This window comes from Drosophila santomea, chromosome 2L (genome assembly GCF_016746245.2).
Source record: "Drosophila santomea strain STO CAGO 1482 chromosome 2L, Prin_Dsan_1.1, whole genome shotgun sequence".
Taxonomy (NCBI): Eukaryota; Metazoa; Arthropoda; class Insecta; order Diptera; family Drosophilidae; genus Drosophila; species Drosophila santomea.
In genome coordinates this window covers 17,892,612-17,918,128 of record NC_053016.2, presented here as the reverse complement: position 1 = coordinate 17,918,128, position 25,517 = coordinate 17,892,612, and the positions used below count along the sequence as shown (strand labels likewise).

Below are 25,517 nucleotides of genomic sequence, written 5' to 3'. Positions count from 1 at the left end.
CCTATCTACGCCCGTTCGAGCGGCTCCCTCCCGAGGAACCTCACTCTGCGACACACAATCCGATTTATGCTCAAAGATATTGAATGGTCGAGGTTTACAGTTTATTGTCACTGCAAACAGTTAAATCTTTTGTTCTTAACTTTACTGTGCTTGCACATGCAAAACAGAGTCTAGATAGCAGATACATGTACACGGGTAAAAATCATAATAATACTTGCACAAATACAAGGAGGGCAAACACTAGATTAATTTACAAAAATTGTTTCTAATCTTTTAAAATGAGAGCTCTTTCCAATGCCTGCAGAAGGAATTCAACTTATGAGATACATTCAGCTAAATCAGAGCACTAGGGAGCTGGTTAACTGCCTATGGCCTGGTAGACACTGCTGCTGCCCATCGATTTCTGGATGCCGAAGATCACGCTGCATTTAAAGGTATTGCTATTAAAGTGAATTTGAACTGTGCTCGCCAGGACTTACGCTATCAGAATGTAACACACAAAGTAGAGAACGGCACTGATAAAGTTAAAAGCTCCGGGATAATATTCCAAAGTTGCCTTGTAGACGGTTGTGTACAGAGGAGCAGCGCCCAATGGCGAAACCGATTCCATGGAGGTGGTCAGTGCAAAAATCTTGCCTAAATTGTTTCAGATGGTATTAGTTAATGGTATCTGCAGGAAACGTAAGCCCTATGGGCCACTTACCAACTTCAGTCGCGGGTGCAACATGCGACAGAATCGCACGGCACATAGGACCCATGACGCCCCGCATCATTCCCAGCGTCATGCCCAGATACAGCTCCTGCCAGTAGACAGCAGTGGCCCGCACCGTGCTCTCCAGAACACAGCACGCTAGGGAGAGCATCGCCATGGTTACGATAGACATCTTCAGAACGCGTCGTAACACCACCATGCCGACGATGCTGCCCACAATCTGGATCACGATTCGGGATGCATTGAATAGGCTGAAGTCCTTAATGGTCCAGTTGAATTGATCCTGCATGAACATGTAATTTACAGTGCTCTCTCCCTCTGGAAGCATTATAAATATTATATATGTTAAGTTAACTTAAGTTTGAGTTATGTCACCCATGTCAAAAATGGCTATAGTTAGGGCAATCATTGTAAGCCAGATGATTGCGCGATCAAAGTTGGGTCGCCTCTTAAAGCAGGTCCGAATAAGGTCCTTGACTAAATCAAAACGGAAGAACTCACGGACTCGCGACTAAAATGAAAACAGGAGAAATAAGCTACTAGTTTCCTCTTAGCTAAAGAAACTTACTCCGGTGTGTATGTCACCTGGATTTAGGCTTTCAGGTACAAACAAAAACACGTACATCAAGGCAAGCATCATCAGGCTTCCAGCTATGGAAAACAATACCAGAGCATTTGTGGCAGCGTAGATATAACCACTGGCCACATTGCCCACCATCATGCCAGCACAGAGGGAGGCCTCATTGAGGACCATTCTTAAAAAAATGGAAAAAGTTGAAGTTGGATTTTGTTGGATAGAAAAATAAATAAACCCCACTTACCTCAGAGCCTTTTTTCGCTCCTTGGCCACGTCGGATATATAACAATAGATTCCCGTAATCAAGGCGCAAGTTCCACCGCTTAGGACAGAAGGAACCGAGGAAAGGAGGAACCACCACGGACTTATATTCGTGGACCTCGTTATGTAAGTGATTACTATCAGTATGAGTGCACCAGTGAGGTAACCTTTAAATGCAAAAAGAAGTAATTATACAATTATTTAGAAGGCTTGACTGGTAATAATTTACCCGTAAAAGTTGTCAGCAGGATTGGCCGCCTTCCGAACTTGTCGGACCAGGGACCCAGGAACAGACTCGCGAAGGCTGGAATAATGCTCTCTAGCAAAGAGGTTGTCATCATAATGTTTGCAGAATACGTCTGTACTATAACCTCGACTTCCTGAAAAAACAGAAGTTCACTTTAGTACACTGCACAACTGTCGATCACGTTGTGGATGAGTCAGTATGCCATATCTTGTACGTATAATTATAATTTTAACGCTTCCCTTAGCAAATACTTCGATACTGCTTTGAAATGTAGTAACAAAGGATTTTGCTTACTTCTGTTGTGGCCGTCGATAAGCCTCGACTGTCGTTCTAATTACCTTATCTCAAAGCTCCAAACAATGACATTTTTGCATTAGATTGAAACGATTTGCTAAATTGATTTTGCTTTGTCACGTCAGATGCTGATATAAGTACTAGGAATAAGTAGGTCACGTCTTAGAAGAATGCTTTAATCTCGGCGAGCCAAATGACAAATTAATATTTTGGTAAGCTAATTGTGGTTTTAGAACTAAGGAAAATAATAAATTTTTTTGTAACTTAAACTCCAGTTTTTGTTTGTAGTTGCTAAATATTTGTTCAAAATTGTTATTTTTCTCATCGCCTCTATTCATAAAATCACTACGCGAAACGCCCAGCAAAGCAGCAAAAATAATTTACACTAAGATAAAAACTGTTCAACGCTAAACCAGACACGAGAAAAGCAACTGAAAAAAGTACTGATACGAATGCTATATGATATGTATGTATATGTGTGTATACTATTTGGTTGTGGGTCGAATTATACACTTACTTTATCCGCGTCCGATCCGCGATCAATGCCCAGCAACGGTTCACATTGCGTGGCATTGAATTTCTCGATGGTGATGCAGGTCTGGTAGAGGATTTGGTTCTGATAAACCGCCCCTAAAACGCACACAAAGTTAATTAAATGATGCACCCAATCGGATTTACTGTCCTGTGGTCGTTATACCAATTAAATATCTGGCGAAGAAGATTAAAAATACTGCGGGCTCCAGGATGAACCATCGGTAGCTGCTGTAGTCATGAGGCGGGGGAACCGGAGATGGGTCCACCTGCTCACTGCCGGCACCAGAAGAGGCAGATGCGTCCAGTATGCGTGGCGCCGAGTCTTCGCCAGTCTCCACATCGGCCACCAAAGCCTCCGTATCAGAGCGGGGCATTCTGCCGTTCCGTTTCTTACTTGGTAGTTATCGCCAACGGAACTCGGAGATGCGTCTGGCTTCCACCAGTCTACCGGAGATAATGGAATTAGCAATTCATTCACCAGAACGCTGCGCAGTTTCCCTGGAAGTCTTCCAAACGCGACGGCGGGTTTTTAGATACTGAAGCTTCAGCTGTTTTACTGCTGATTGATGCGGATTTATCGTTACTTATAACCCTGGAACATGTATTATTTTCACCAATACAGCTGGCTGGATTCTCCCGCAGTTAACGTTGCTATTCGAAACTTTCTAAATGCAAGCAGCAACAGATGATTGTATTCTTCTTCTTCTTTTGTGTTATTGTTTTGATTCCGATATTCGATTCTTATTGCTAGGGATGCCAACTTGTTGGGAATTAAAAGTGGTTAAAAGGGGTTGTTTGAGACTTTTTACTGGTTAGTAAATTCAATTTATTCTTAATTTTAGTAGCGTCGTCGCTCGCGCTCTCCTCGCGAGTCTCGTTCCCGCTGATCATGACGGCCACGGTCGCGTTCTCGATCTCGCTCCCTTTCCCGGCGATCTCTGTCCCCATTCCTCTCGCGCTCTCTTATCCTATCGCGATCCTGGCGCTCTCGTTCGCGATCCTGGCGTCCACTGGTCTGGCGACTGTCATAGTCCTCGTTGTGGGTGTCCCGGTTGCGAACCCTATTACGCTGGCGGTCGTAGTCTTCCAGTTCGTCGTAGTAATCCCGGGAGCGGGCGTTGTTGCCCTGCCCAGATCTTCGCTCTCGCTCTCGACTGCGTGACCTGGACTTGGACCGAGCTCTTCGCGGGCGTCGCACTGTTGTAGAATTCTCCTTAGGCCGGTTGGTCTCGTCCGCCTTCTCCTCATCGCTGGGCAGTTCGTCGTCCAAGTCCTCATCCAGCACAGACACCTTGGGCTCGATTTCGTTGTTCTCCTCTAGAATGGAACGCTTCTGGATACGGGGCAGTATAATGTCGCAGACACGGTCGTTGCGCAGCAGTTCGTCTATATACTCGTCCATGTAAACAATCTCGAACTGGCCGGCGCGATTCTGACGGCGCAGCTTTCGATTGTCGATGTACAACGGCTCCAAATACTTGTAGCAGTCCAGAGCGGCTCCTGTGAGCCGTAGATAGAAGGCTCCTAGTGCTCGCACGTACTTGAACTCCTCATTCTTGATAAACTCCACTACGATGTCCTTTTCCGGCTGAATCTGCAGCATTTTAAGAGTGAGGCATAAAAACTGGGTGGGCTTGATGTTGCCGCCGTAGACCCCGCCGACGAATCGTAGCTCCATTGCCTTGTCCACCAGAAGCTCCGCCGTCAGGGCAAAGCATTGCTCCTTCCAGTACTTAGAGTCGTATATTCTTGAGCGGATGATCTTCTCGATGAGGTACTGCGGATTGGTGCCGTGCACGTTTTTGGCCTCCTTCACCGTGCGGTTGGCCATTTTCAGATCAACGCTTTCTTGTTTTCACCCGTATGTCAAGTGGGAAGTCCTAATCCTAATATTCGGGGATCTTGTTATTGGCCGCAAAGCAAAATGTGACTATGCACCAAATATATTTATTTATTTTTCGGCGTTTGCCAACCAGAGTGGCCAGCTGCCTAACAGAGAAATGTGCCCCGCCGCCAAGCGCATACATAAAGGCGATAACGATAGGCAGCGACAATCTTTATCGGGTGACGCATACGAACAACAGATCCCAGACAACCAAGAAACGCAATAGCAGGAAAAACTCAATTTATTCGCTATATTCAGGTGAAAAGGCAGACCACTCAGGATGAGTTTCTTCGGGAAGATGTTCGGTGGCAAGAAGGAGGTGGCCCCCACCACCGGCGAGGCGATACAGAAGCTGCGCGAGACGGAGAACATGCTTATCAAAAAGCAGGAGTTCCTGGAGGCCAAGATCGAGGACGAACTGAATACAGCCCGCAAGAATGCGTCCAAAAACAAACGAGGTATGCAGTCCACCGAGGTCCTTGGAGTCCTAGTTGGTCACATAGATGGGCCAAGAGAAAATGACTCATTGCTTTGTTTTTGTTGCGGCCGCGAGGCCTCCTCCCAGTTAATCAGTATTCCATACTGCCAGAAAATCGAAAACTCAATATCTAATATCTCTTTGCCCTTTTCACCCGCATACCATTCGATGCCTGGACGTGTCCGCAAATCGCTCAGAACGTAATATAAACATTCCTTTAAAAACCCAAAACAAACACAAGCCATGCAGTAGAGTAATTTCAAAGCACGCATTGCGAATTGGCCAAATCATATTTCGAATATATAATCTAGTCCTCGAAACCTTCTAATCCCTCCACTTGACAAATTTTCAGTGGCACTGCAAGCACTCAAGAAGAAGAAGCGCCTGGAGAAGCAACTCCAGCAGATCGATGGCACCCTGTCCACCATTGAAATGCAGCGGGAGGCTCTGGAGAGCGCCAACACGAACACTGCCGTCTTGACAACGATGAAGAATGCCGCGGATGCTCTCAAGACAGCTCATCAAAATATGTGAGTCATGGAATAGTGCCATTATAACTTCCAAGTACTAACTTTCACTTTCATGCAGGGATGTGGACAAGGTGCACGACATGATGGATGACATTGCCGAGCAGCAGGACGTGGCCCGAGAGATTTCCGATGCCATATCCAACCCAGTGGCATTTGGGGCGGATCTGGATGATGAGGATCTCGAGCGGGAACTCGACGAACTGGAGCAGGAGAACTTTGATAAGGAAATCATTGGCATCCCCGAGCCGACGCCCACATTGCCGGAAGCACCCACAGAAGATTTGCCCGAGAAGGCCAAAGAAAAGAAAAAGGCGACAACCACGAATGCAGTGGAGGATGATGGTGAGTTCAGTCAACGCATTTGGGTCCTCCTTCGACAATTAACAATTAACTTGCGTTACAGATGATCCAGTCATGAAGCAGTTAATATCCTGGTCCAACTAAATCAGAGAGCTATTGCAATCTCCTTACTGTTCTAAAGATTCACCCTATCGTTTTTGTTTTGATTAACAATCAATACTGTTTTAGTTCGAAGCGAGGGAGAGAATACAAGGCATTAAATCCTTTGGCAGTTCAACAAATGGTACATAAAATAGGAATGTGATTTTAAAATAAACGAAATGAGCATAGTCAGGCCACGCATCAGCAAAACTAGGTATTTAATATTTGATTTGTTTATTCTTTCAACACGACTAAATGGCTTTGAATAACGCTGATTGGTCATTCAGTGAATGCAAATCTAATATTCCATCAAACAAAAGTAGCTTTTTGATAAAACTTAAATATGTTTTGTGGCACTTATCTTTCCTCAGTCTAAGCTTTGTATTGAGCGATTCTCAAAAATAAAAACATGAAGCCTCTCGACTGCAGGTAACTCAGTAGTCGCGAGAGGCAAAAAAAAAAAAAGAATAAACCAATACATTTTATTTAATAACAGTTTTTGCTTGTAAACAGGTTGCGAATAAAAACCCTAAATGAGGCACCACTTCGAAGAAATCGTCTTATCGTTGTTATTTTTGAGATTTTAAAAAGCCCACTTACTTAATCACAACACATTTAAGTTGAATGCTTTCTGGTGTATACTTTTATTGCAAATCGATCGGTTGTACATCAATATCATTTTAACTATGGCTTAGGCAATTTATGTACTACGGACTTTGCTAGTTGGTGGTCAAGTAGGGTGGAAGGCGCTCAGGTGTGCTGCCTCAGACCCTTTACATACCGCACCGGAACCTCTGGCAGGTAAACGCAGACAAAGAACATCAGTGGTCCGAACGCAATCATGCAGATCAGCCAGTAGATCAAGCCCAGGATTGTGATGGCGTCCATATAGGAGGAGGGGATCGATCGGACAGCACGTACAAGTGTGGGGGTAAATGAATGTCTTGTGTAAAATTGTAAATAAATAACTAGTATCACTAAACACCGGACTCGGCCAATGGAGATGGTGCAACAAGGCAAAAGGCGGTTGTTGCCGCTGACGCTCCGATGTTCCTAATAGGGTATCAGATATGTATAGCTGCAGGTCACTTTAGACACGGATCGCGACTCATCCGACTGGTGCTCCGATCCACAATCATGTGGTAATCTTCAAGCACGCCACCTTAAATGAAATGAAACAAGATATGTTATTGCATCTGTTGTGGTAAGGCAAATATTAACGCTATCGCGGATCTTACAGCGTGTTGAGAGAATGCTCAATGGTAACTGCCCAGCTGCTCCACTGAATCACGCACTTATGTACACCACCTGGCAAGGCCCACGCCCAGATTAGTTATTTTCGGGGCTATCCCCGACCACTCACATTTTCCAAGCGCGGCTTACTCAGCTGTTCGCAGCGCCAGCTAATTCGCAACTGATTCTTAACTGGTTATGCAGTTCCAGTCCAGATCCCCCCAAATATCCCTCATCTCGCTCAGAACTCTGAGCCAACCTGGCCGAGCGATCTACGCTCAAGCCTGGGTGTTCAAGGTGAGCCAACGAATCTATGACCGCACAAACTGGTTTGCCAGCCCCTAGAGAACGTAGGCTACGCTCTTTGGGCATTTAATTAACTACATTGATAGAACGTAACCCCTGTACAATCGAAAATTGCAGGCATTGAACGGCTATCTGGTCTGAAATTACTGCACCCACGAAATCCATTTACTCATGGGCTACCACGTCTGATAAGGCGGTTGCAAGATAATCAAAATATTCCCTATGCCAAGTAAACAGAGCTATAAACCAGCCCATGGTGTGCTTAGGAACTACTCAAAGAGGTGGTATAAATGAAGAAACTTGGGAATACGAAGGTAAAGAGATACCCTGCATGCTACTTGGCTGTTTTATTTACCAGCATTGGGGTCAACGATCGAGTTCCTCAACAAGCTTACCCACTCCCTTGCATACTGTCTTTATATATTCCTCGATGTTACAACAGTACATAAGTATTTTTGGAAGTTTTTTTCCTATCATTTAAATCTTTTTATATGACTCTTCCATATCGCCATCACTTGAAAACATTAAGCTGAGCCACTAGGAACCACTAAAGCCACTATAAGTCCTTAACTATTTATTTTGTGAGTAGTGGAATCTATTCCGACTCCACATTTTGAACTGCCCAACGGGAAAACAAATAAAAATGCCTGTTACATAAGAATGCCCCTATATAATCTGGCCGTTAAAAGAGGAGCACTACGGCACTCTCGAAAGCTTCCAGAAGGAGAACCAACTTACATAATGTAGAAGTAGTTGTCACTGTCCTTGCGCTTCGCATCGCACGGGTTGCCGCTCTTGCTGGCGGCGGAGCTGGAGGGCCCTGGCTCGGGATCCGTGTGCTGGGAGCTGGTGCTCCAGCTGCGACCCCAGCGGCTGGCCACAGAGGATCCGGGAACATTCGCCTGCCTGTTGCTGGGCAGGCTGCCATCCTTGCTGGAACCGGCGAAAAACGACTTGACGGTATCCATGATGCGACCCTCGCTACAAATCTGGTTCCGATTGGCTGTGTGTATGCGTCGAGCCTCCGCAGAAACGCCCGAAATTGATAAAGCTAAAAATATATATGTGAAGACACCATAATTTATTTATTTTGACTGAAATCTTGTTTTTCGGTGGGCTCGTGCCCCTCTAGCTGTTTCCAAGTGTGGGGATCTTCTCTTTCGGCTGTCGTCCGATCCAAACTGAACTTATTTACGGCGCGGTTGGAAAACAAGTCGAGCTATTGATAAGCTCTTGGTATACATCTATTATTATCGTATCTGCTCCAGGTGGGGTGGCCATCTTGGAGGTTTATACTCGTTTGTTTCCCCCAATGGAGGGTCTTTAAGCTCCATCTGGAGAGGTATATACACATGCATACATATTTAAATAGTATTCTCCATTTACGTGGGCTGATCAAACAGGCTTCAGCAAAATGGCAACTAAGTGGCAAGTGCGACGCAGTTTTAGCTCGAATCGAGTGTGCGAATCTAAAGTATATACATATCTACATACAAGGTGTTGCCACATACATATTATCAATTAGCAGTTCAGAATAGTTCACTGACTAAGCCGATCGCTGATAACGTGGTCGAGAATCGTCGGAAACACGCGCCGCCCTCGGGAGCCATGGGAAATACATAGTTGAGTTGTTTGGGACTCCGTTTTCGCGCTCTGATCAATGGGTTAGTTGGACGTGGCCAGATAGGCCGGCTATGGGCTGCGTGCCTTGAAGACCAATAAGTGAGAGGGCAAGCAATGTGAACCGAGACTGATAACCGGGCGAGGTCAATCCATCGTGCCCACCCAACTGACCTACCTCAAATGCTCAGTTCACTCGTCTTCAACGAGATCGAAGGGCGTGACTCCTTGGGCTTTAGCTCTACTCCGCTCGTTCTTGGACTTGCTTTGGCTCCGGTTGCTCCGGCTTCTTTCAGTGCAATCCCACGAAAAACTCGATCACCTCCAGTCGTCCAGTCGCGAGGAGAGAACTGTGAACCGTTTTGCACAATGTCTGCGATCGCACTGAAAACGAAACAAGGCACTGTGTCGGCATCGAGTGTTTTTAGTTTTAATCAATTTGAAATGCGAAGGCGTCGGGGCTTGCCTCTGTGTGAGTGGCTACCACGCAGCACGCACACACCCATACTCTCCGCTCATACACCGAAAGAAATGAGGCGGTGGTGAAGTGGTCTTAGATACACGTTAGAGCAAAGCAGATGTTTCCATGCTGAAGTTTCTAATTCAGTAAAACTAAAATACTACATGCATCTAAAAAAAGTTTCTGCTTAAATTGAGGTTGATTAAATGAAATTTCTCTTTAAAATATTACCCAGGTACATACAAATTTCGAAATAAGTTTGTTTTTCCAAGTGCATGTCATATGTTCGGTAAACCGATGTGTATTTCTGAGAGTTTCTTGGGGTGTTGGCATCGTCTGGAAAGCGTCTGGTTTCGTGTGGCATTGGTACCTGGCTTTCCGAGACGGATTTTCTACTTGGTCTTGTTCGCCGTTTGTTTTGGACACTGCCATACATTTTGTTGGACTGTTTTGGCTGAATATGTTTGCTAGATACACTTACGTTCTACCTGGTTCATCGCAGATCAGCCTTGTCATCGTCGCACTTCCGCTCTTGCTCTTTGTCTTACTTCTCTGTCTTTCCTAGTCTTTCATTCCACTTTTGCCTTTTTATTGTGCTCCGATGCATGTTGATTGACGTGGACTTTGCACCCTCAGTTTTCCGCTGTTGTAATGCTTGTTTTAACGCATTTACATTCGAATAGTCGACTAGGAAAGCACTCTTTACCTGTTAAATCCGTTTTGGATTAGTCAACCGATAACTCAGTAGTATTTATCTACATACTAATAGATTAATTCTGTTGAATTCATATATAAATAGATAAATTGTATGATTCATTGACCCAATTAGCAATTGGTTTATATCTTTGAAAAAGTCGTTAGACTCAAACAATTCAACGATGCAATCTATTGTTTGTTTTAAAATGATAACAACTGATAGAATGTTGCTATGAATAATAGGTTATATAATTTTAAATGAAATTATCGAAATGAATGGATCGAAATACAAGTTTCCAGGTGGTCCTTAAATAAAAAGTTATTTTAGGGAAATCTTCCAAACATTTAATTTCTACCAATTAACTTAATTCAAATTCAAATCGAGTGGCAGTTCCGATAACGGCCACAGCTGCTGCGACCAGGGCGACACACAGTATGCTATCGCCCGATAACTTCTTTGTTTTGAACCCCCAGGAAAAGCAACCCTGGGCTCTCGCCAATTGGAACTGCGAATATACTGCCCGTATATATGTAAATGTTTATAATTAGCAATTTTTCTACGAAACAAACGATTGAATAATGCAGTTTTCTGCCCACTAAATGCCAAATACAACACACAGACTGCCAGCCACGAACGGTGATGTGATTAGAGTATTAGAGTGTTCCAACAAATACGCGAGTCCAATTTAAAGCAGAGAACAAAGTGCCAAACAAAGGGTCTGAGAGCCCCCAACCCAGTCCAAATCTATTCATTATACTCGGTTCGTGACCCGCCGACGAGCCAGCGAGAACGGCAATAAACATGGGGAACGCCAGCTCCACCGTGCACATGCAACGCGAGCGCCACAAGTCGACCGACTTGTCCACTCCGAGCTCTCCCGCACATTTCCGCGATTCAGTTGGCGGAGGAGGAGCGGCACAGGGCGGGAGTGCTGGCGCAGCAGCTCTGGTAGGTGCAGCGGGGGCGGCGGGTGCTGCTGGGGGAGGAGGAGGCGGAGGCCAAGCTTTCTCGTTCGACAAAAAACATACGGCAGTCTTGAACGAGGGCTCGTCGCAAGAAGACGACGACCCGTACTACACGGGAACTGGAACTGGATCCACTAGACGAGGCACCGCCGACGACACGACATCAGCTGTTCCCCGAGAGCACTCCAGCATGGACAACAACGAGGAGGAGGAGGCGGCAGCGGAGCCAACCACTGGATCACAGTTAACCGGCGATGAGGACGACATCCGGAAGACGGCACTGCCCACCGTTCTGCGGTGGGATGGCGGCGGCAAGAACGTCACCATCTCGGGCACATTCTCCAACTGGAAACCCATCACCATGGTGCGCAGCCACCAGAACTTCGTGACCATCATCGATCTGCCGGAGGGCGACCATCAGTACAAGTTCTGCGTGGACGGCGAATGGAAGCACGATCCCAAGCTGGTCAGTTGGGCGGAAAATCAATATAGCAAGCTCTTCACTTTCAGTGTTTTCGATTCGGGCGCCCGAATGACGCAGTTACCGATTTTCGCCCCGCGGGTTGTGTAATCGTCGTAAACAAAACGAACTCTCCCAGTAATCAGTAGTGGATTTCAATTGAGTTCAGAGATGCTCATCCAGCTTTAGCTATTTTTAAGGGACCCTGTTGAAGTGCTTCGTAAACTACAATTATAACCTAAGTTACGAGTTGAGCAAACTATGATAAAACCCTTTTATAGATTAGTAAATCTGTGAGGACTTGCCTATTTTTCATTGTGAGCACAGTTTATCTCAGTGACTTTTGAACATTGCTATCAGGCCAACTACTGAAAAGAGTTGAACCATAGAAAACAATTAAGGAAATAGTAACGTTTTCTATGATTAAAAGCTATTCTGGATAATAAAATCCAGCTGAGATAAAACAAATGAAGTAGACTATGTTTATAGTCGCATTACTAAAGATGCATTATTTTAAGCACGTGAAAAACATTGATCTGCATCTGTATAACTTTCATTTAAAGACTTAAAATCTTTTTAAGAATAGCTAACGAAGCACAAGTAATTAAACCATATTTGTTTAAAGACAAACAAATAATTTAGCACATCTGACTTACTGGTATTTACATGAGTAAGCAAAACGAGCGAAACAAACCACTGTAAAAAAAAACTACCAACGAATTTTTGTATATATAGAGAATGTTGCAAGCCAAAAGTTGGTATTCAGTCCAAATTTGCCTAAAACAAATCGCTCAATAGCAACAACAATTCGTTAAACTACGTAATTATAATGAAAGTTGCTATTGCCTAGGCACATTTTCATCCGGTAGTGCCCAATTTTCGTTTTATCGCGAACTCAGCTATCAAATTTTGTTTCATTGAACTCAACCTAAGGCCCACAGATATTGTCCCCAATTATATTTGGGCCCCGCCCATTAATAGCTGCTTACCCAACTATTGTTACAGACAATTTGATTATAGCTTATCGGTTTGCTATTTCAGAAAAGCGTGGAGAATGACGAGGGGCAGAGAAATAACTTGGTGTCCGTGCGGGAATCCGATTTTGAGGTGTTCCAGGCCCTGGCCAAAGACAGCGAGAACGTGACCAACTATGCGGAGAAGGAGTACTCGCAAGAGGTGCCGCAGGTGAAGCCCTGGGAGAAGGTATCAGGGCCGCCTGTTTTGCCGCCCCACCTGCTGCAAGTCATCCTCAACAAGGACACACCGCTATCGGTGGGTATTCTCAGTGACTTGAGGGCTAGCTCCCGTAACGTTACCTTGTTCTGTTTCAGTGCGAACCCACTCTGCTGCCGGAACCCAACCATGTGATGCTGAACCACTTGTACGCACTGTCCATCAAGGATGGTGTCATGGTCCTGAGTGCCACGCACAGGTATCGGAAGAAGTACGTCACTACGCTGCTGTACAAGCCCATTTAGGAAACTCGCAATTGGTATTTTAGCTGTAGGAACATGGTTTTTATTACGGGGTAAGCCCGGAGCCTTTTTGAAACGATTCGGGTATACCTCGAGCCCAACACGTCTCGCTTGTCAAATTTACCTTATAATGCAGTAAAAGTGTTTTATTTTTCTCTCTATTAAGCGTTGTATTTTTATTAGTTATAAATATACGGAACTTGTAAAAATATAAGATTATTGCATTGTGTCATACATTTGTATTTGATTTTACTACGAATCGTAAAGCCTATTTGCAATTTTAACTTGATATGTCACTAATGTCACGTTCTACGAGTAATTTAAGCAACTATGCATATTGACTGGCAATTTGGTTCCCTGTTCGCTGTATATGAGTATAACAACACTTTGGATTTTGATCAACGTTTCATATCACATGTGTACGAAAGTCTTCGCTCACGAAAATCTTCCAGAATACATTCTCGAATATCTACGTGTTCAACTGGACAAGAACTGAGCTAGATTAGCGAACCAGCTTCACATCAGCTTGACCTTGTGGTCCAACTGATCGGTGTCTATCTTCTTGGCGAACAGCACCGGTGACGAGGAGGCCAGAGCCACCGTCTGCTTGGCCAAGAATCGCTCGTGCATCTTGTTGGCCGTGTGCTGGAACTCGCCATCCTCGTCGAACAAAGCCTTGGTAAAGTACTCCGTGAACAGGCGGCCCATGTACTGATCTTTGGTGGACGGCCACCAGCCCTCGAGGAAGCCGATGTGTCCGCCACGAGCCGTAATCACGATTGCCACATGGGTGCACTGGTTGGCCGCCTTAATGGGAATGGCATCCAGTGGCTGGAACGGATCATCAGCGGCACTCAAGCAGAGTAATGGCACCGAAATGTGATCGAGTTTGTTGTGCAACGTGGCATCCGAGTAGTAGTCATTCACATGGGCATATCCGAACTGCTTAGCCGTGAAAAGCTCGTCGAACTCTTTGATGGTCTTACAGCGCAAAATGCGCTGAATATCAATGTCAGAGTCCTGGTAAATATCTCTATAGATGTCCAGGTGATTGCGTAAGGTGCGGCACAGACTTCCAGCCAAGTGGCGTCCCAGCAAGCTGTTGATCACTGGCTTTTCGATGCTGGCGCTGCCCTTGTGGACATCCCACGGCACAGATATTATCTTTGCAGCCGAAAGGAAGCTCCTGGCTTCGTCGCTCTTTCGGGCTAGATAATTGCCCAGAATCAAGCCTCCCATAGAGATCCCAGTGGCCCCCAGCTTGCATTTTTCGGGCAAAGTGCGCCGCACATGCTGGACTACCTCGCACAGATCCTCGCAGTTGGCGGCGCAGTAAAGACGCGGTGTCTTCAGTTCTATGCCGCCGAGTCCGCGGTTATTAAACACCACCACCCGCATTCCAGCCTGCTGGGCGGCAAAGACCAGGCACTTGATGTACTCCGCCTGCGACTCGCCGGTCAGACCTGGTAAGATGAGGATGCATGGAGCACTCGAGGCGCAGCCCTCCTCCATCCAGTCCAGGGCCACCTCCCCACCATCTTTCAGCGAGAGAATCTCGCGCCGGTAGTTGACGCGCGGCAGACTCTTGGAGCGCAGCAGGCTCGCAAGGACGGTCTGGGCACGACTCTCCACACACCAAAAAGTGGGCCAGTACTTGTTCTCCAGTGTCGGCACCTTGCGGATCAGATACTGCTTAAACGGCCCATCCGAACAGGCGATTATCGGTCGCTGTAATTAAAAGCCCAATGGGGTGATTAGTCACGCACCGGACGTGATGCAATCGCTGGTGTTACACTCACCTTGACCACCTGGATAAGGTAATAGACGACGTATGCCACCACCGCCATGCCCAAAACATGGAGGCGCGGCAGGTTGGACAGGTAGGCGTACATCGAGTAGAACATGGCGTCGTGCTCCGAGTGAAGGCTCCGCACAGACAATTTGGAATTTACTGCTGCCCGGGAAAGCGAGCTGAAAGAACGAACCAGCCACAAATGAAGAGATTACAGCGCAGCGCGAATTGTTAGCGGTATGAATGGGCTAGTGCGGGCTAATAAGTACAAGGAGGCATATCTAATCGCCGCGCGCTAATGTATGCATATGGATTCTGATTGGACGAGTAGTCGTCCGTATCAAAGGCAGACAAAACACGCCCGTACGGGTGCAGGCGGGCGGGTTCAGGTACACTTGGCTCGTTTACGACGCTTATCGCTCACTCACAGCAGGTCTGGACGGTGGGCTGGGTTCTGGAGTTGTGACTGCGACAGGGGCTGCCGCTGATAGATTCCTCTTCCGGCGGACAGGCAGCGGATATCGTGCACCGGGCCAAGCAGCTCGGACACGGAGCGATACAGGGCCAACTTGTGGCCGGTGGTTGGACCACGGACAAGGGCGCACAGCATTGCGACTCTAAACTAAAGACTATTACTAGTTTGGTGTGCTTAAACCAAAGGTTTGTGTCCGGGGGCTCTGCCAATTGTGCTGGATTCCACAATCTGTGGGTGCTTACCTTGAAAAGAGGGCGAAATAAAACAATAAATACAAATTTAGACAAGGCGACTTCAAAAACCAGTGTCGGGGCTGTGACACAAATCGAAACTAAGCCCGCAAACCGATAGTATCTATAATTATTGGATTGACCCCGGGCTTTCGTTGTGGGTTCGGGCACGGACTTCCCTGCGGCGTCGTCACGTGCACTAACAAAGCAATGGACGCGATTGGGTGGTGGTGGTGGGCGGTAAATGGTGTTCTATTGATTCGCCTAGGTCGGTGAGTGCAGGTAATTACCGTGCCAAATGTGACGGAATCGAAACTATTGTGTACTATACGCAGTTCTCGCCGAGTAGCCGCAATACGTATATCAATGTACAGCAATCTTTTAGAGGCAAACTGCTTCGGTTACACGCACTTATGTAACCTTATAAAAAATGTTGTGCATTTTTCGCGTCGCTGCGAGGGCAAAACCTTGAGGCAACAGTTCGTGATCCTAAAAAACTCGGGAAAGACCAAGAATGGTGCACACTACCAAAATATAAACACAATCGCGGGACGCTAACGGTGCAGCTGCAGTGGGACCAGAGTAATCGAAAAAGGCGCCCGTGTGGTGCGAGAGTTGGCTAATGGACGCGTTCATCAGTGATGGAAAACTGGCTACGTTCACCCAGCAGCCTTATTGTTATGTATTGTTTACGAGAATTGTGCTGAGCATAAATTAGGAATGCTCACAATGCAAATAGGAATATATATAAAAAAACAACCTTACATATACTTATGTAATTACTTATTTAATAGTTATAGTTATATTATATTTGCATATATCATATAGATTCATTTAAATTCGTTTAGGGCTGCATATTGGAATAAACAATATTTCAGAACATTTTTCTTAATTTTTATACATTTTGTGCATTTTGTTATTGAAATATTATATTACAAGTTTCCAAGACAGGTAGACATTAAAAATATTTGATGATAATAATATGGCGGGCTACTTTTAATTTAAAAAAACTGCGGCTAAGCAACTAATTCAACATTTTTTTTGAAAGAACTCGTTTTTACTTTGAGAAATTTATAAATTTCCTTGAAAACACTATTTTTGTTCACTATTTTTTACAATACATGAGGCTGATTGTTTTAAGCAGTAGTGTCAAAGGTCTATAATACAGGAGCTTTTGGTATATTTCGAAAATTCTCCTGAGTTATTTATCCGTGGCTCAGTGACTTTTTCGAAAGGGCCATCGACGGTCACACTGCTCGCGATTTTTGTTGTAAAATTGTTTTTGTTGTGCTTGCTTGCATAAAACTGCGAGTACCAAGTGAAATATCTATTGTTGTGGCCTGGAAATGCCAAAAAATTAGTGCACAGTGGTCCCCGTCTTAAATCCTCAGCAAGCAGGTGCCAAACCCATGCGATCGGCTAAAACGAACCAATGACGTCGCGAAACTAAGCGACAAAGAGCAGCAGGAGGAAAGTGGTCGCCGTACACCCGTATTGTGTCAGTGTAATCAGTATTAGCAGCATTAGCAGTCCGGATTGAACACACCAGTCAAACGAACACCCCCACTGACCGACACAGAAACATGTGCTAGACCTCCTCGAAATGGGATCACGTATCAAGTGAGTATGCCCAAGCCGCCCATGCCGTCCAGTGCCACTTCCCAGCAGCAGTGGGCGTTCCGCTTCACTGCCCGCTATCGCAGCGCTCTCACTCCCACGACTCATCGCCCATCCTCCCCGCTCCTTCCCCAGAAATGACGTGAAGAAGCTCTTCGAGTTCTGGTGCGAGGTCTCGCCGACGCCGGGATTGGAGAGGGGCACTAGTTCCAGGAGCGGTGGGCCAGCTGCTCCCTCCGGCGTGATCGTGGAGAGCTTTCCCGAGGGATTCCGCGACCAGGAGGTGCTCACCGGCATCCCATCGTTTGCCTTCCCCTGCGACATAACAAGGTGCGTAAGCGGGTTGGGATTACTAACTGGTCCCCAGTCAGTTTTATTTATGACAGCTTTAGCATATACCCATTTGATTCACAGAATACAAGATACACTTCCACTTTTGCGTAGAACAGGTTCGTTAAAACTCATCAAAAAGCCTTTACAGCGCATATGGCTACCACATCCCAGTTTGTGTACGATTTACTAGATCGAAAAACAAGCTACGTCAGCCATTTCTTACTGAAAAATGTTTATGGCAGATATTGCAAATCGTAAAACATTCCTAGCTCGATCTGCCAGCATTGAAATAAAAACTTTGAACTGTTTCCAATCGCACCGGATCAGAAGCACTGGCAATGCTGATCGGCCAAATCTTTACTCCATAGTGTCGGAAGCGGCATTAGTCAGAGGGGAGTCCGTTTTATAAATAATCTGCAGCACCAGCAGACACAGACGCAAATGAAAGACCAGCGATCGTCCGTTGCCAGACAAAAAGAGGGTTCCGGCGACGATGAGTCACCACTCGACCCGACCACTTCCACCAACTAACAACAGATAGCTTGTCCATGAAACGAATAACCTGTTGTGCCGTTTCGGTTTCTGTTGCTGTTTCGCTTTCGGTGTTTGTTTACACAGCGAGTTCGCGTAATAAACTGTATTATTCAATGGGCATTGTTCGACTCAATTCGCTTACCATTTCCTGGAGCACCGGGAACTGTATCAATTGGCTCCTTCGCCACCTGCTTAGTCATACGACTGCCCCCGACAGACTCATTCCATACGCGTATCTGCCCAGCTGTCCGCGCGGCAAACTCATCGCCTGGAAACCATTGGCTACATTAGCGATTAATAAACTTTTCGCTGCTGGAATTTCAAAGTTTGTTTGGCAGATAAATTTTTCCAGACAAGAATTGGTTTGACCTCATAGCTTATCTGCGAATTCTCGGAAACTACGACTACTGCTGTGTATACATATATATATGTACATATGAGCAGAGATTTCATTTACTCAAATACAGTTGCGGTCAAAGCCATATGACTAAAAGTATTTTGTAGAAAATGTTTAATGAATCTATGGCCTAATTTTAAAGGTATACGAGTGTATTTATAACGATTAAAGAAGATAGTAAAATAGACATTTTAAAAACATACATATATCTAATTCATATTTTTGGTCTCATATGCACCTTGCGATTTAAAGCAATACTAAATTGCGTTATAAGAGGGGTTTCAAGTTTAGAGCGCAATGAGCACCTTATCTTAAACGAGGCTGCATATTCGGACCCTGAGTGGCACGGCGATAAGGAAAGGCAAGTCCAAGTCAACGTCCCAACTGCCCAAGGTAGCCTTCGTTCCCCAATTCGACTCCGCCTGACTTTGCATATTAAATTGAGTAATGACACGATCCGAAACACTTAGATCTAACGACTTTATGTAACTGGAAGCAAAGTGGAAAAGAGCGCCAGTCGAAGCTGAGGCCAAACAATATGCAAATCGGCGGACAATGGGAAACGTGCCGGGTAACGAGACAGCGTCGTCATTGTTGCTAAAATGCGATTTATTTAATTTGTTAAATGCGATTTCAACACAATAATTAATGCGGACAACGCGACGCATAAAAGGCAAAGAAAATAAATCAAACAAACGGAAGAAAGCAAAAACTAGACTTGGTACGAGTATCTCTTGTATAAAACGGGCTAAAGACCTTTGCGATTCCTCAATTCCCACCACAACGATCACAACGGAAACCAACTGCTGAATCACCAAAGGTGGATAGTAGCTATCGGTTGTCAATGAGTGGTCAACTGAAGCAATATTTTAAATTCAGGATATCAAAACAAGTTGTTTACTACTATTTGTTAGGGCATTACTCAATGAGGCTGAAAGCTCTGATGGCTGAAAGCGGAGCGGAAAGAATAATAAAAATCGGAATGATTTGTATGCTTTTATAATTAACCCTGAATTCATTGGGCAAGTTTGTTTAGCGTCTTGTTTCGTCACTTTACTACTTGAAAGCCATAGTCGTGCGAAAAATCACATTTATGTGGGTTATGAGTAGAAAACGAGGAGCAACTCGCAGCATTAGTCACGAAACATCGCAGTCGGGGAAATTCGGGTTACATTGTACTCATTCACAGGTGTGGGAAAAGTATAAGTGGGCAAGTTATATCAATCTATGCACAAGTCCAAAGTTTTCATTGCACTTATCTATTCGCAATTTAGTTGTGAGGTTTTTGTGACTACACCTACTTATTATTTTTCCAAATCATATCTGTTGAACTCGTTTCTATCCACTGCACAGCCAGGTATTAACCACTCATCATGCGAAGCATTGGGCAACGCATGATGAGCAAGGCCAGGCAATGTGTAGCCGGAGCAAATACAATTTACAAACCTTGGTCATGTTGGAGTTTTAACAAATTTCTATAAATGATGTTATTTCATTTGTGTTTTACTATTTCACAATAAGAACCTATCTATCCACAGCACCTCGGTACAGACGTATTCCTTTGTGCACACTACTGGCGATTCGAAATGGCGCTTTGGATTCTGTCGACAGGATCCGCGGACGAATACGGCCATGGTGCTGATAACCTACCTGCCGTGGCACGACACCTTCCTGAAGCTGTTACCCGTTCTCGGCGAGCTGAAGCGGACGGATCCCAATGGGTTTCGCACCTTCCTTTCCGAGGCCTATAACCAGGGGATCCCGGATTGTGGCGGCAGCCTTAAGGTTTATTACAGCGCAGGGAAGAGTGTAAGTGAAGGAGCCATGAATAGTTCTGGGCGAGATCTTGATCCACTTGTCTTTGAACAGCACTTCACCTTTGAACGCCCACTGCAGTTCCAGTTGCCCAGCATGCCAGAAAATGTGAGTCCTATACATTTTTATAACAGTTGAAAAGGAAACTCTAAGAACCTATTTCGCCATAGCACAACTTGAATTTGTACTACAACTTCGTTGAGCCCAAGGAGATGATTGCCGTGTTTGCTGCCATGCTGGCCGAGCGTCGAATCATCTTCACCTCGAGACACCTGGACAGGCTATCCTCGTGCATTCAGGCGGCCAATTCATTTCTATATCCCATGGTCTGGCAGCACATCTTTATACCGGTGTTGCCGTGGGAGTTCAAAGACTACCTGGGTGCGCCCATGCCATATCTGATTGGCGTGCCGGAACCAGTGCTCGAAACCGTAAGCTTGACAAGCTAACAATAAAGTTAAAGATAATAATAATTTAAAAATTAATTAGGTCACCAGCGATGAGCTGGGTGAAGTTGTGATTCTGAACTGTGATACAAAAATATTCGAAAGCCCATTTGACGATGTTCACAATCTGCCGACGGAGATCGTCTCACAACTGAAGAAGCATCTGAATCACACGCACGACCACATCGGCGACCGTATCTCGAAGATCTTCCTAAACGCACTTGTGCAGCTCATCGGTGGCTATCGGGACGCGGTCGAGTACCACGAGAACAGCAAGACCTTTAATTCCCAAAAATTCATTGAATCTCGGCCGGCGCACCTGCGACCCTTTCTTGCCAAAATGATGGATCTGCAGATCTTTGCGCAGTTCATTGACGATCGCCTAAAGATGCTCAACAGCGGACTTGGCTTCTCGGACGAGTTCGAGTTGGAGACGGTGCGCTATGCGGAAAAGAAGAAGCGCGGGCGAAACTATGCCATCATGAAGAACTTAAAGGACAAGGTGAGCCGAGGACGCTGTGCCTGTCCACTGGACATCAGCGATAGCCCAGTGCTGTTAACCTAACCCTCATGGTGCCAAATCCACCCTCACCTACACCGTCATCCCCCTCAGTTGCCTGGCTTGGAGGGGACCTGGGAACAGGGCTTGCATTTCCGTTTCGCCTCTCTGCGCTGACCCGCTAACTCACTGTACTTTTAAGTTACTTTACCACCAGCCCACCTTATGATGTTGTTTTATTTGATTTGATTTAATCTATTCCACAGTACTTGGGAAAGCGCAGTTTGTCGCGATTGTTTGCCAAGAACAATACTTAGACTGCCCACCATGACAATCCACCATATCCAATTACCAATATATAAACGAGTAGAATGTTTATTCCCACTCACCTTATTTGCAATGTTAGTTCAAATTATTTCTTTATCTTTATGAAAATCAATTACTTATCGTCCTAACAATCAACTGCACCGAACTATTTATGTTGCCATAAACTAAAATGGAAACGTCTGAATGTTTGTTGATGCATTCTGAATTAATATCTTTTAATTTATAAATTTCATGTTTTAGTTATCTTATTTTTTACTTTCTTCTTTTTGTTGTGTTTTCTATCAACACCTGTGGCAAGCAACCAAAAAGCGAAACTTTTTTTCACTCTAAAGTGATCAATAACCTTGATAAATTGGTAATGGACTAATGACCTTAAATTTCGAACAAGTTTCTATACTAACAGCTATTGGTTATATATTTAAATTAAAGAAGTAAACAGTCATACAATTTACTTTTCGAGATTAGTAATACTAAATATATTTTGTCTAATCTGGCTTTTATACTAATTTATTAATGTACTAACACACACCGCGAATAATGACCTTTCACTACAGTGTTGTTTAGAACGCACTCTTTGGTCGCAGATTTTAATCATCACCTAAACGTGTCAAGCCCCATTGCCCCAGTGATCCCCAGTTCCCATTACCCAAATCAGCATTGTCATCGTAGCCATTAAGTGTAGTTAGTGGTAGCTTAAATAACCCGTTGGTTGTTTTGCGCATCTCATTCACGCCGTATCTCGCCCGTATCTTGTGTGTCTCTCTTTCATATGCCGCTTGGATCGTTCATCCTACACTCTTCTGTGCTTTCTGCTCTCGCTGCGGTTGTGACCAATCGTTTTCTGATCCAAAAATGCGTCTGTCTAACCATTGCAGACTAATCCGGCTGTAAAGTCTGCCGTCAAATCGGTGAGTGGTCCAGTCCCCGTTTAAAGCCCAAGTCTATGTTGTTCCCCGTGTGCTTTTGTGAAAATGAGCATGTTATGAAAAATGCCTGACTTACCCGATTTTCAATATTCTCAGGTAAAGGAGGGCTCGCGGGGCATGAAGACCGCCTACAAGGGATTCAAGACAAAGCTGCGCGAGAACGGAAACCAGTTTGGTGGTACGCACTTCCACTTTGGACTTGGATCTCCAAATCATTCGGATCGTCCTGACGGCACCAGCGGAGGATACGTTCGTGGTGGCAAGGCCATTGGGGCTGCCCACCACTCGGCGCCCAGTTCTCCAGTGACCAGCAAGCGTCTTGATGGAATTGCCTCCGTTACGGGAAGCAGCGGCAGCGGTGGATCCGTCGCCAGGGAGCCGCGGGAGTTCTTGCGACGCGGTCCTGTCCCGCTGGCCATGTCTAGCTCGAGCAGCCACATTCAGCCGAACGGCCATGCGTACGGTTCGAGTGCTGGGGCTCATTATGGTCATCACCTCGCTGCGTCTCCTGCTGTTAGCTCGGCGAGTTCGTTGTGCTCATCTTCGGAGATGAACCTTTCGCAGGAACTCCAGAACCATCCTCTTTTCAAAACACCGGCAGTGGACCGCAGTGTAAGTAATCTGGTGCGGGCGTACGAGCTTCGGCTGCAGCAGCTCCAGTAAATGGAGCTCCTAGGTGCAGCCGTTCACATGCTTGCCGCTAAGCTAAATCGACCACTCATCTTGATGTGCTGTGAATTTATGTTGTTCTCATGCTCTTCTTGTTTTTGTTTTCTTGTCTGTGTCGTGTCTGTGTCCAATTGTGTGTCGCCATCGACCGATCGTCTTACCCATGTCATGCCCACAAACATCCCACACACTCCACGCCCCATACACCGATATAACCGATCACACTCCACTGACACTTGCAACCACCCCCATCCCGGCATTGCTCATTGGCCCACGCAGCTTAAGCCGAACGCAGAGCACAGGCGAGGAGCAGCACCGCCAGCCCGACCACCGCCCCCTCAGTCTACGCCCGCCTCCTACTACAATCATCCGTATGCCGCGCATCCGCACGTGGAAACGAAGCCGCCAAGGCACACTTCCACACCCACCAGACCGCGTCAGCCCCTGCCCACCGCCGATTCCAGCAACTTTGATTGCCCGCCGGACGTGCAATCTCCCCCGATTCCGCCCCGGAGGCATGGCAGCTCGAATGCGATTGTAGCGGCCACAGCTGCAGCCGTCAGTGCGGAGATTAACAAACTGGAACGTAACTGCTGGGAGGACGAGCCTACAGGAAATGACCCAGTACGCATCTCAAACGCATCCTCATCATCGGCAACATCGTCCTCCTCGGGCGCATCGTTTGTGACGGCGGCGTCGACGTTTTCGCACCTTAATGTGTCCGATCCGCCCATTCCGACACCGCGGGCCAAGAGAGAGGTACACCAGCTGCGACGTTAGTTATCTAAGCCCATCCTGGTTGTGGTCCCCCGGCAAAAGCACACTAACACACATCAAGGGCCCCTATGTAGTTTCCCCCCAGCTTATACTAACTCCATTTACAAGTTGAAGTGTCCCTATCATTGTCCCCATTTCATTTTAGATGTCACTGCTAAAGTTGAAGTTAATATGTAGATTCATTGTTCTTTACTAATCACTCTTCCTGACATCCATTAACTAAAGATCGTATACCATTGTTTTATGAAAATCGCATCATCTATGTTCCATAGCATACTTACTTGACTGCACCAAGTAGTGTGATGTTAAAAAACGAACTCAAATACTAATTTTTCCAACAGTCCTAGGAAATGTTTATTTTATCCATCGAAAAGTATTGGATACTTATATTGGACGCCTGATGACATATTCTTTCTGTGCTTTGACCTGCAAAGGTCTATACATCTTTTTTTTTATTACTTCTTGTTCATTATACATTTATTCGTTTCACTGTTTGGCATTAATCGACTGCACCCATCGTAGTTTTCAACCGAATTTAGATGCTTGTAACGGCTTTGAAGTAGGTGTTAAATGTACTTTTCGTATAAGTTGCGATAAACACAGTAGAGTCCTAAACACCCACAACCAAAGCTTTCTAACAACCCGTACGATTGTGCCTCCCTTACCTGCAGCAGCACCAGCCACTGGAGGACAGCATGAATGATCTGATATCGCTGGACGATAGCAACAACACCAGCTTCGACCTGGAGGACTTTGATCCGCTGAATCAGAATGCTCGTCCGCTGCCGCCCCTCAGCACGGCGTTTAGCAAGAAGTGCAACACACTGCCTGCTGGCGTCAACAGCAGTGTGGTGACCAGCAGCGTCAGCAATCCACTTTACCCGTATTTCGCGCCCAAGCACATGGCCACGGTGGCTGCTGTGACGGGACGGACGCCATCGATGCATCCACCGCCGCAGATCCAGCGCAACACCATTGCCGCCAAACCCGACGACGACTTCGAGCTGCTCCGCAAGTACGGTCTGGACCAGTTCTCCCTGAACGCCAACGGAACGGAGAAGCCGCAGCAGCTCACCACCGGAAAGGGCATGAACAACTGGACAACATTCGATTAAAGGGACAGAGCTGGACAGCCCGCTTCAAATATGATACCAAAATAAGTGTGATTGATACATTGTGTTGTAAATAGCTAGGAGAGATAGGCAAAATCAAGAATGGGAGACCGATGACAGTAAAATAACCCCTAAATACCCAGCATTGTATGTCTGCAGTTGCCCCGATCAGCAGAGGATCCCATTAAAACGCTTGTTTCTGTAAATAACTGTTTAGTGAAAAGTTTTAACAATTGCATGAATCGGAACCCTCGCTAACTACACATGCATACATATTGTACACTGGACTTCCAAATCAAAAGACACGAGAATCTAGAGTAGCATGAATTTAAGCCAATTAGTCTAACAAATTACCTATAAATATAAAATAAACTCCAATAAAATGATGTGGCA

The 25,517-nt window shown here is 45.7% G+C and overlaps 8 protein-coding genes across 21 annotated transcripts; 3 read left to right on the top strand and 5 right to left on the bottom strand.

Annotated features, from left to right (window-relative positions):
• Window positions 1–79: 79 nt before the first annotated feature.
• On the bottom strand, window positions 80–3,293 carry LOC120443859 (proton-coupled folate transporter). The gene is made up of 9 exons (XM_039623224.2): window positions 2,789–3,293; window positions 2,609–2,721; window positions 1,780–1,930; window positions 1,534–1,717; window positions 1,281–1,467; window positions 1,088–1,223; window positions 704–1,030; window positions 480–636; window positions 80–422 (listed from the first exon to the last, which is right to left on the bottom strand). Exons 1-9 carry the CDS (start codon window positions 2,997–2,999, stop codon window positions 359–361), a joined length of 1,530 nt encoding a protein of 509 aa, XP_039479158.1. The 5' UTR covers window positions 3,000–3,293; the 3' UTR covers window positions 80–358.
• A 123-nt stretch (window positions 3,294–3,416) lies between these two features.
• On the bottom strand, window positions 3,417–4,610 carry LOC120443861 (pre-mRNA-splicing factor 38). The gene has a single exon (XM_039623226.1). It carries the CDS (start codon window positions 4,454–4,456, stop codon window positions 3,464–3,466), a length of 993 nt encoding a protein of 330 aa, XP_039479160.1. The 5' UTR covers window positions 4,457–4,610; the 3' UTR covers window positions 3,417–3,463.
• Window positions 4,611–4,676: 66 nt separating this feature from the next.
• Window positions 4,677–6,361, top strand: LOC120443862 (charged multivesicular body protein 4b). The gene is made up of 4 exons (XM_039623227.2): window positions 4,677–4,968; window positions 5,341–5,518; window positions 5,577–5,860; window positions 5,922–6,361. The coding sequence occupies exons 1-4, from the start codon at window positions 4,791–4,793 to the stop codon at window positions 5,960–5,962; spliced, it is 681 nt and encodes a 226-aa protein (XP_039479161.1). The 5' UTR covers window positions 4,677–4,790; the 3' UTR covers window positions 5,963–6,361.
• A 218-nt stretch (window positions 6,362–6,579) lies between these two features.
• Window positions 6,580–6,847, bottom strand: LOC120443865. Its single transcript, XM_039623230.2, has one exon. The coding sequence runs from the start codon at window positions 6,845–6,847 to the stop codon at window positions 6,710–6,712; it is 138 nt and encodes a 45-aa protein (XP_039479164.1). The 3' UTR covers window positions 6,580–6,709.
• A 135-nt stretch (window positions 6,848–6,982) lies between these two features.
• Window positions 6,983–10,077, bottom strand: LOC120443864. Of its 2 annotated transcripts, none has more exons than XM_039623229.1 (4): window positions 10,060–10,077; window positions 9,293–9,502; window positions 8,237–8,549; window positions 6,983–7,121 (listed from the first exon to the last, which is right to left on the bottom strand). In XM_039623229.1, the coding sequence occupies exons 3-4, from the start codon at window positions 8,464–8,466 to the stop codon at window positions 7,109–7,111; spliced, it is 243 nt and encodes an 80-aa protein (XP_039479163.1). In that variant the 5' UTR covers window positions 8,467–8,549; window positions 9,293–9,502; window positions 10,060–10,077; the 3' UTR covers window positions 6,983–7,108. The 2 variants fall into 2 exon arrangements, with proteins under 2 accessions (XP_039479163.1, XP_039479162.1); XM_039623228.1 differs by having other exon boundaries at window positions 9,297–9,502; window positions 10,060–10,076.
• A 702-nt stretch (window positions 10,078–10,779) lies between these two features.
• On the top strand, window positions 10,780–13,409 carry LOC120447116 (5'-AMP-activated protein kinase subunit beta-1). The gene is made up of 3 exons (XM_039628541.2): window positions 10,780–11,706; window positions 12,742–12,972; window positions 13,032–13,409. The coding sequence occupies exons 1-3, from the start codon at window positions 11,077–11,079 to the stop codon at window positions 13,176–13,178; spliced, it is 1,008 nt and encodes a 335-aa protein (XP_039484475.1). The 5' UTR covers window positions 10,780–11,076; the 3' UTR covers window positions 13,179–13,409.
• On the bottom strand, window positions 13,400–16,246 carry LOC120447089 (phospholipase ABHD3). 5 transcript variants are annotated; one of them, XM_039628511.1, is made up of 4 exons: window positions 15,685–16,246; window positions 15,396–15,589; window positions 14,975–15,146; window positions 13,400–14,903 (listed from the first exon to the last, which is right to left on the bottom strand). In XM_039628511.1, exons 2-4 carry the CDS (start codon window positions 15,575–15,577, stop codon window positions 13,692–13,694), a joined length of 1,566 nt encoding a protein of 521 aa, XP_039484445.1. In that variant the 5' UTR covers window positions 15,578–15,589; window positions 15,685–16,246; the 3' UTR covers window positions 13,400–13,691. The 5 variants fall into 5 exon arrangements, with proteins under 5 accessions (XP_039484445.1, XP_039484430.1, XP_039484438.1 ...); XM_039628496.1 differs by having other exon boundaries at window positions 15,396–15,684; window positions 15,963–16,246; XM_039628504.1 differs by having other exon boundaries at window positions 15,396–15,679; window positions 15,963–16,246.
• A 546-nt stretch (window positions 16,247–16,792) lies between these two features.
• On the top strand, window positions 16,793–25,510 carry LOC120458621 (DENN domain-containing protein 1A). Of its 9 annotated transcripts, none has more exons than XM_039646332.2 (10): window positions 16,794–17,292; window positions 17,425–17,619; window positions 20,092–20,362; window positions 20,423–20,476; window positions 20,539–20,799; window positions 20,858–21,316; window positions 22,516–22,548; window positions 22,663–23,178; window positions 23,515–23,994; window positions 24,687–25,510. In XM_039646332.2, exons 1-10 carry the CDS (start codon window positions 17,276–17,278, stop codon window positions 25,125–25,127), a joined length of 2,727 nt encoding a protein of 908 aa, XP_039502266.1. In that variant the 5' UTR covers window positions 16,794–17,275; the 3' UTR covers window positions 25,128–25,510. The 9 variants fall into 9 exon arrangements, 7 of the variants coding, with proteins under 7 accessions (XP_039502267.1, XP_039502266.1, XP_039502265.1 ...); XM_039646331.2 differs by having other exon boundaries at window positions 24,684–25,510; XM_039646333.2 differs by lacking the exon at window positions 22,516–22,548 and having other exon boundaries at window positions 16,793–17,292; window positions 24,684–25,510.
• Window positions 25,511–25,517: the final 7 nt, after the last annotated feature.

Coding starts and splice junctions, on each gene's coding strand:
- LOC120443859 (XM_039623224.2), bottom strand. CDS start 2,999: ATGCCCCGCTCTGATACGGAGGCTTTGGTGGCCGATGTGGAGACTGGC. Junction 1,931..2,608: donor GCGGATCGGACGCGGATAAA/GTAAGTGTATAA, acceptor CTGTTTTTTCAG/GAAGTCGAGGTTATAGTACA. Junction 1,224..1,280: donor CAGGTGACATACACACCGGA/GTAAGTTTCTTT, acceptor TTTTCATTTTAG/TCGCGAGTCCGTGAGTTCTT.
- LOC120443861 (XM_039623226.1), bottom strand. CDS start 4,456: ATGGCCAACCGCACGGTGAAGGAGGCCAAAAACGTGCACGGCACCAAT.
- LOC120443862 (XM_039623227.2), top strand. CDS start 4,791: ATGAGTTTCTTCGGGAAGATGTTCGGTGGCAAGAAGGAGGTGGCCCCC. Junction 4,969..5,340: donor TGCGTCCAAAAACAAACGAG/GTATGCAGTCCA, acceptor ACAAATTTTCAG/TGGCACTGCAAGCACTCAAG. Junction 5,861..5,921: donor GAATGCAGTGGAGGATGATG/GTGAGTTCAGTC, acceptor CTTGCGTTACAG/ATGATCCAGTCATGAAGCAG.
- LOC120443865 (XM_039623230.2), bottom strand. CDS start 6,847: ATGGACGCCATCACAATCCTGGGCTTGATCTACTGGCTGATCTGCATG.
- LOC120443864 (XM_039623229.1), bottom strand. CDS start 8,466: ATGGATACCGTCAAGTCGTTTTTCGCCGGTTCCAGCAAGGATGGCAGC.
- LOC120447116 (XM_039628541.2), top strand. CDS start 11,077: ATGGGGAACGCCAGCTCCACCGTGCACATGCAACGCGAGCGCCACAAG. Junction 11,707..12,741: donor GGAAGCACGATCCCAAGCTG/GTCAGTTGGGCG, acceptor TTGCTATTTCAG/AAAAGCGTGGAGAATGACGA. Junction 12,973..13,031: donor ACAAGGACACACCGCTATCG/GTGGGTATTCTC, acceptor GTTCTGTTTCAG/TGCGAACCCACTCTGCTGCC.
- LOC120447089 (XM_039628511.1), bottom strand. CDS start 15,577: ATGCTGTGCGCCCTTGTCCGTGGTCCAACCACCGGCCACAAGTTGGCC. Junction 15,147..15,395: donor GCCCACCGTCCAGACCTGCT/GTGAGTGAGCGA, acceptor TCGTTCTTTCAG/CTCGCTTTCCCGGGCAGCAG. Junction 14,904..14,974: donor ACCTTATCCAGGTGGTCAAG/GTGAGTGTAACA, acceptor TTTTAATTACAG/CGACCGATAATCGCCTGTTC.
- LOC120458621 (XM_039646331.2), top strand. Junction 20,477..20,538: donor TGCCCAGCATGCCAGAAAAT/GTGAGTCCTATA, acceptor ATTTCGCCATAG/CACAACTTGAATTTGTACTA. Junction 23,179..23,514: donor CACCGGCAGTGGACCGCAGT/GTAAGTAATCTG, acceptor TGGCCCACGCAG/CTTAAGCCGAACGCAGAGCA.